Raw genomic sequence first — 7,785 nt, 5'->3', positions numbered from 1 at the left:
ACAATAAATAATTTTGTTGAGTGAAATAGTGGTTAATATAACAGAATGGGAAGGTAATCACTTTCGAAGGTACTTAAAGCATATTATAGGTAAATAATATATGCAAAAAATTAATTATACATTTTTGGAATGTATTTTAAAATCTTTTAAAAAATCTACATTTTAGATTTTGAGTGGATCGATGAATGTATTGATTTTACAATGATGTGTTTTTTTAAATTTTTTTATTTTTGTATCTGTCATCATTTTTTAGGACAGTAAAAATGCCTCGATTTTTTTCAACAGTACCCTCTCTGATAGCAAAGTGAATCTAGTTAGTACTTTGCAGTTTTTTTTGTAAGCATTTAAAGTTCAAATATTGAGAAAATACGAAAATGTGCAAATTATTTTGAGTTAGAAATTCATAAAAAGATCAACTTTTATAGCTAAGGATTGAAAATTTAAAACAAGGTTCCACGTAAATAGGTCATAACCCACACAGCAAGTTAATATTTTTTAAATGTTTACTTAAAATTGTAAATCCAATGTCAAATATTAACTAAAAGTTTTAAATTAATGGATTTTTCATTGTTTTAAATTTATTCAACATTGCAGGTAGGTTAGTTGAACCAAATTGAAATGTTGAACATTAATTTAAAGTTAAATATTATATAATTCAAAAATTTAAATATTTATTAAACTATACATTAAATATTGCAGACTGATTTATAATATTTTAACTTATATTTATCTAATGTTGTAGGTACATTAGTTGAACCAAAATTAATTGTTGATTGCTAATTTAAATAAGATCTAATATTATTATTAAATTTAAATATTTATCCAAAATTGCAGGAACAATAGTCAATAGGTACATTACAGTTGTACCCAAAATAAATGTTGAATACTCCTTTTGAAAATGCATTTTTATTAAATAATAATACTAATACAAATTCAATAACCAAATAGATTGTAATTATATAACATTTCAGTTAGAACAAAAAAATACATAAAGATATTAGTTGAAAAAAAATTAAAAATACTAAATAGTACATAATAAATAAATAATGTATATGATAATACATTATTAAACATACAAGTGATGATAGTAAATATAGGTTTAATACATTTTAAAATATAATTATATCAACGAATGTAATATTGAAACGCTGACAAAGGTTATATAGAAATAAAAAAGTTTTAAATCAATTTGTACAATAAAGAGACATTTGTCATAAAAAAAAATGAATATAATAAACCAATTAGGGAATACAAATTAAAAATTAATATAATATGTTATACACTGTAAAGTGATTAAGATATTATAGTATAATATAATATAATATATTATAGTGTATACAATAAATAAAAAATTTTAAATGTATGTAACAAATTATAAAATTTAATAATGATGATATACCAAATATAACTACCTATTAGCTATTTACTATTAGTTGAAAAAAAATTAAAAATACTAAATAGTATTTTTAATTAACAATCTTAATGGTGCAGTTACTAGTATATTACCTATTATAGTATACCTAATACATAATAAATAAATAATGCATAATATGATAATACATTATTAAACATACAAGTGATGATAGTAAATATAGGTTTAATACATTTTAAAATATAATTATATTAACGAATGCAATATTGAAACGCTGACAAAGGTTATATAGAAATAAAAAAGTTTTAAATCAATTTGTACAATAAAGAGACATTTGTCATAAAAAAAAATGAATATAATAAACCGATTAGGGAATAAAAATTAATATAATATGTTATACACTGTAAAATTATTATGATATTATAGTATAGTATATTATATATATTATAGTGTATACAATAAATAAAAAATGTATGTAACAAATTATAAAATTTAATAATGATAATATACCAAATATAACTATTAGCATATTTTATTAAACTGATGAGGGCACCTTGTTTAATTTTCTTTTAAGATTAAAAGGGGCTTGGGCAAGAACATATTTTATAGTATCTTCTATCTCGTGTTGAGAGATGTTTTTGAATTTTAATTGTTTTTTTATGGCATCTGAAACAATAATACATAATATTGCATTCAAATAATATTTAAAAAGAAAATGTTCATTATATTCCATAGTTTCTAATTAAAATTATTCTAATAAGCCATTATAAAATTATTATAAGATTTGTTTTTGTGTTTTAACATTTTTACTGCTTAGTAATATGATGTGTAAGGTCAGAGAGTAATACAGAGTATTTATAAAGTAATGAATAAATAGGTGAGCAAGTGTATGTCGTTCTGCTGTACAGTAAGGCAGCTCTCCCACTAGCGCGACGCGATTGACGCGACGCAACTTAATAAAAAACCATGAAACTGTCGTACGCGACGAGTTTCGCGTAGAATCGCTCATTCACGCGATCGAAGTCGCATCAACAATATTGTTCTACTGTATTATTTTTCAGTTCGTATATTTTTAAACAGTATATAACAGTTCGTCACCAGCATCATCCGTGTACCTATTGAAAATGGAATCGGATAGTTCAGATGATAGTGTGATAGTGATGTGGTCTTATTTAAAAAGTAAAAAAAAAAAACGTAAATTTTGGATTCATCCCTACTTAGCAAATAATATCAACAGAAATGCGTATGTTGCTTCGAGAGAACTATTATTACATCCAGAACGTTTTCAGTCATTCTACAGAATGAGTAAAGAAAGTTTTTCAGAACTTTGCAACTTGCTTGAACCGGCCATCGGCCGAAAAGATACTCATTTTAGAAAATGTGTCGGTGTCGAAGAAAGACTTCTAATAACAATAAGGTATGTATTGTATACTCGTATATTCACGCGTTATGATTGTTATGAAATAATAATTTAGATTTATATGGATAATTTAAATGGTTGGCCAAGTTCATGATTCATGGACATTAAAATATGTACCAAAAATCGTTGTATTAAAATAACAATGCATTAAAAATAAGGAAAAATACGCTATAAATACAAAAATCACAGAATAGGCACACAAACTCATATGAATAATTGAATAAATATCGTTGACTTTCATTCAAATCATTGACACACCTTATGTCCTTATATAATAATAATAGAGAAACTGACACTGTACGTTGTAATAAATAAATATTGTAAGCATCAAATATTGTGCATAAACGATAAACCTGTTAGAAAATCATATGGTATAAATGGACTATGTCATCTAAAAACAATAAACAAAATAAGTAAGATAAAATTTTTAATTTTTAATGCTTCAAGAAAATTTAAAAATAATTTTTGACATAAAATTGTTTATTAAAAAAATTTAGATTTTAAATGTTATAGAAAATGTATAAATTTACGTCTTTAAAAAAATACGTCTTATTTAAAAAAAACAAAAATGCAATACATATATATGTATATTATTTTTTTGTAAGATATTCTTGCATATTGAGTGGTATACAAGACGTGTTTGGATTTATCTGCACTTGTTCAATGTTACTCAAATTTAGCACACTTTGGTACTCTTGTAATGTTTGTGTATGTTCTAAGTTATTTGAATTTTGTATGTACATGGGTGAAGTTAAAACTGAACTAGATTCAGAACCGTATGATGATACACTTGGCGAATAGACAGAATAGTTTTTTGAATGAGTTGAATGGTTTGAAATAGGACGAATAGGTTGGAAATAGTCAGCTACTCCGGTACTTGATTCTCCCAAAATATCATCTATTGTATCTAACATTTTACGTTTGAATTTCCTCATTTGGATGTCAGTCATTTGATGTATTTCAGGTAACATACTTAACAGAAACTGTTTTCTTGGATCATCTTCTTTTTTGGAATTTTGTTTTTTAGTATTAATATAATCAATAAAACATTGATCTGCAGCATCTGAAGTGTTTGTCTTTTTTTTCTTAACTTTTGGAGTAAATACTTGTTCGTTGCTTGATTTAGTCATGTTGAAACTTTCTGCAGTCGATTCGAATTCATTTTCTTCGGTGTTTTCAACTTCATCAGTTTCGTTAACTTCATCGTCCATCACATTCGGAGGGGAAGGAAGATTTCCCGTACTATCTACACTTCTGAATCCTTTAATATACGGTAAAATAAATTGCATATGTTCAGTCATATAGTATACTTTACAATCTTTTCTTCCGGAACCACTTGGTGGTTTTTGTCTCCTTACAAACACTGTACGAAGGTTCCTCCATTTTTCTTTGCAGTTTTCCGCTATAAGGAATTTATATGGTAATTAATATTTATATCATAATAATTAGAGCTCNTACTTAATACTTAAAAAATAAAAAAATTAAAATTAAAATTAATACTTAATTATTAATAATAATTAATTATTATTATATTATTAAATTACTATTGTAGATTATTTTATTCTATGATTAATAATAAACGTACCTTTGTCCTTTAACGATTTTGCCACACTTTCCCATGCCAAATCTGTTACATCTCGTTTTGAATAGTCGGATAACTTATAATTGTACAGACAAGGGTGTTTTTCAATTTCTTCCACAAGTTTAATGTTATAAACGGGATCGTCTTTTTTGGCCATATTTACCAAAATCGCAGACGACCGTTGGAATGAAACTGAACATGTTCAGTCGCGCGCGATTTTTTTACGTCGCAGTCGCTGCAAAAATAGTCGCGTTGCGTGTATGGGAGAAGTACTATTTATAAACATTGGAAACACGGACGCGATAAGAATCGCCAGTTTCGTCAGTTGCGTCGCGTCAATCGCGTCGCGCTAGTGGGAGACTGGGAGAGCTGCCTAAGTTACAAGTGGGTCACTGTATAATGGATTGTCTTAAATTTGAATTCAATGATATAATAAAAAAGATTCTGAGCAGAGACGGTATTTCAGTCTATAATATTACTATTATAGGTAGGCAAATTTTATGATATTATTGTGATTAAAGTAATTAATTATAGTATTAGGCATTAGTATCTACTATGGTTAAATTCATTTTTCCCAAAAAAATTACATTTGAAAATATCATTGTGTGTGTAAAACATAACAATACACTAAAAGTTTCATATAGGAATCCAAGAATAATATTTTTAAATTACAACAAAATAACTAAAATTGTTAATCTTGGTTTTAATATGTAAGTTTGTCCAAATTTGAGTTTAAAATGTCTGAAAAAAATAACTGTTTAAATATTTTTTTAGATTTTTTGGTTTTCAGTATGAACTATTTATGAGAATCTTTGTTTTAAATGTTCAATCCCTATAGTTATTAAAACTGAACATTTTATAATTTTTTAATTACAATGATTGATTATTTTCGAGATTTTGATAAATTTTGTCAAAATTCAAATGCTTAAAAAAAATATGTTAAACACTACTAGCAAATTGAAAAATATTGCATAAATTGTATAGTTTGTTGTTTTAAATTTTTATACTTACCAAACAAAATAGAGCAGATAGTCAATGAAGAGAATGGCTTTTTACCCTTCTTTCCAGTAAAAGAATAGTTAGATAACAAATCATCGGTAAATAATTTTGTCATCAATCTTTTTACCATCCCCTTTACATGTTTGCCACCAATTAATGATAATTCGTTAACCTTAAATTCAAAATGAATACTTATAAATCATTTTTTTTCATTGTAATATTCATATTTTAATATTACCAAACGCGACTTAAATTGGTGATCACCAGAAAGTTTATCTTCTAACACACCTAAGTCAACCTCATTGTCTAAAGGTAGTGTACAATCATGGAAATCATCATTGGATAGATTATTTTCAATATAATATGATTTATTGTTAACTTGTAAATGTGATTGTATTGATTCTAATTGTTCCAAGATTGAAACTTGATTGTTTTTTATTTGACGTAATTCAACTTTTAAAAATGCAACATTTCGCAACATATTATTTTGAAACACATCTATATGTAATAAAGAGGAATATTAAAATTAAATATTTATAAATTATAATGACTGAATATTAATTTACCTACCTATATTATTATTAATACCATCATTTAGCGGAGTAACCAACTTTTTTGATTTCTCAACAGATAATCTTGGGGTGCTTATTTCTTTCTGAGGCTGGTCTATAATATAAATAAGTGTACAATTAATTATTTATATCTTTAAACAATATATATAATAACAAAAATATAATACCAGTTTCATCAAGACTTTCATTAAGAGACAAATTTGAGTGAGATAATAGATGATTTGAGTATGACTGCTGCATTTGACCAGAATTTATATTCTTGACAGATACAAAACTATTTTTGGGTGAATCTAAAAATGAAAGAACTGCTTGAATAGTTATAAAGAACAGTAGTTAATATGTAACTTTAAAAATTTACCGTTCTTTAATTCAACATTTTGTACAGGTTTTGTATTATGGTCCTTACTAAATGCAAGTTTTCGAACAGTTTGACTTTTTTCTAACAGTAAAACACATTATATTAATAAATAATAATTAGATATTAGTAATTAAAGATATACAAATAATAAATAACTATATTTTTAGAAATATTGAATTATTCCTTTTTGAACATTAGACGTACTTGCCAATAGTAATGAGTTACCTGCATTACCACTTTTTAGTGCTATAAACAAACAATATAATATGATTAATAACTCCAATTATGATTACATATAACATATTTAATTAAGTTAATAGTTACATTTTAATTTCTTTGGTGATGGAGACCAGCCAGACTGAAGTTTATTATGTTTTATATTTGGAGCAGATTCACAATTTTTAGATGAAGGAGGTTCTAAACCTTTGTCCATTTCAGGGCCTAATAACAGAACAAGTTGAAAACATTGATACTTTATTAAAACAAATATTGTATCCATCTACAAGGTAATATAAATTATCAACTTTACTAGAAAATATTGGCATTGATGAAACAGATCCTGGTGAATTCGGTTCATTGCTTTGTTGATTTAAATATACTTCATCATCAGTGAAATCTGATTTATACCTGCCAATATTGGCTTTGTCTTTAGCTCCATTCAGGGACGCTTTTTAATATTAAACACATGGATATTTATAAAATAAAATAAACAGTTAATATAAAAAATTTTAACAATAAACTTACTTAAGCCTTTACAAAGTTCTCGAGCTTTTAAAAATATAAAATCAGTATCATTAGGCGCACGTTTGGTTTCAATATATTTCTTAGCATATATATTATTTTTTGGCCAAGCACATGTTTTGCCTTTAAACCAAAAACTGGGAACAGCTTCCACACTATCGTCCAAAAAGAAATGAACAACAGAATACGACATGCTTCATAAATTTTGAAAAGATTTCTATTTAATAATTACCTAATCATAAAATTATATTATTAATAACAATTTAAATTCTGGATATTTACAGATTTTTACAAAGATGTAACACATAAAAATTTAGCAAAACAAATTAAAAATGTATAATACAGGTATTTATGTACATATATAAAACAACATGAATAATTAATATTCATATTGAAATAATCATAAATAAATTAGGAATATTATTTAAATGAATGATATACATTATTTATAGAAATATAGAAATACCTGCTATAAGACATTTTTGTACCTAATTTTTTTTGAAAGCAAATTTTTGGAATTGCTAAAGGTAATTAATTAATTATTGGTTATAATATTATATATATAGGTAGTAATAATAATAAAGATTATTATTAATAACACCAGATATCATTGCAAACAATTTAAATTAAAATAATATGAATTAGGTACCACTTATGTTTAATGAAGTTATAATTGTATAGATTAAATTTCTTCAGTGCTATTGAAATTTTTATTTATTTGAATGTAATATAGGATACCCA

General features: G+C 25.2%; 3 protein-coding genes across 3 annotated transcripts; all 3 read right to left on the bottom strand.

Annotated features, from left to right (window-relative positions):
* Positions 1–1,907: 1,907 nt before the first annotated feature.
* Positions 1,908–6,380, bottom strand: LOC111042908. Its single transcript, XM_022327626.1, has 6 exons — positions 6,304–6,380; positions 6,113–6,235; positions 5,944–6,039; positions 5,612–5,871; positions 5,386–5,545; positions 1,908–2,038 (listed from the first exon to the last, which is right to left on the bottom strand). The coding sequence occupies exons 2-6, from the start codon at positions 6,183–6,185 to the stop codon at positions 1,908–1,910; spliced, it is 720 nt and encodes a 239-aa protein (XP_022183318.1). The 5' UTR covers positions 6,186–6,235; positions 6,304–6,380.
* On the bottom strand, positions 3,380–4,542 carry LOC111042910. Its single transcript, XM_022327628.1, has 2 exons — positions 4,378–4,542; positions 3,380–4,194 (listed from the first exon to the last, which is right to left on the bottom strand). The coding sequence occupies exons 1-2, from the start codon at positions 4,529–4,531 to the stop codon at positions 3,383–3,385; spliced, it is 966 nt and encodes a 321-aa protein (XP_022183320.1). The 5' UTR covers positions 4,532–4,542; the 3' UTR covers positions 3,380–3,382.
* Positions 6,381–6,466: 86 nt separating the features above from the next.
* On the bottom strand, positions 6,467–7,237 carry LOC111042907. The gene is made up of 4 exons (XM_022327625.1): positions 7,048–7,237; positions 6,833–6,970; positions 6,628–6,744; positions 6,467–6,549 (listed from the first exon to the last, which is right to left on the bottom strand). Exons 1-4 carry the CDS (start codon positions 7,235–7,237, stop codon positions 6,467–6,469), a joined length of 528 nt encoding a protein of 175 aa, XP_022183317.1.
* Positions 7,238–7,785: the final 548 nt, after the last annotated feature.

The sequence above is a fragment of the Myzus persicae genome, unplaced genomic scaffold (genome assembly GCF_001856785.1).
Source record: "Myzus persicae strain clone G006 unplaced genomic scaffold, MPER_G0061.0, whole genome shotgun sequence".
NCBI lineage: Eukaryota > Metazoa > Arthropoda > Insecta > Hemiptera > Aphididae > Myzus > Myzus persicae.
Note: the sequence above shows the minus strand (reverse complement) of the source record. Positions and strands in the feature narration are given on the sequence as shown.

Excerpts from the sequence above, each read along its gene's own strand:
- LOC111042910 (XM_022327628.1), bottom strand. The coding sequence starts at position 4,531 with ATGGCCAAAAAAGACGATCCCGTTTATAACATTAAACTTGTGGAAGAA. Across the intron at positions 4,195-4,377 it reads AAAATCGTTAAAGGACAAAG|CGGAAAACTGCAAAGAAAAA; the intron begins GTACGTTTATTA and ends AATTCCTTATAG.
- LOC111042908 (XM_022327626.1), bottom strand. The coding sequence starts at position 6,185 with ATGCAGCAGTCATACTCAAATCATCTATTATCTCACTCAAATTTGTCT. Across the intron at positions 5,546-5,611 it reads ACCAATTTAAGTCGCGTTTG|GTTAACGAATTATCATTAAT; the intron begins GTAATATTAAAA and ends TTTGAATTTAAG. Across the intron at positions 2,039-5,385 it reads TATCTGCTCTATTTTGTTTG|ATGCCATAAAAAAACAATTA; the intron begins GTAAGTATAAAA and ends TTATTGTTTCAG.
- LOC111042907 (XM_022327625.1), bottom strand. The coding sequence starts at position 7,237 with ATGTCGTATTCTGTTGTTCATTTCTTTTTGGACGATAGTGTGGAAGCT. Across the intron at positions 6,971-7,047 it reads AGAACTTTGTAAAGGCTTAA|CGTCCCTGAATGGAGCTAAA; the intron begins GTAAGTTTATTG and ends AATATTAAAAAG. Across the intron at positions 6,745-6,832 it reads ATCAATGCCAATATTTTCTA|GCCCTGAAATGGACAAAGGT; the intron begins GTAAAGTTGATA and ends TTCTGTTATTAG.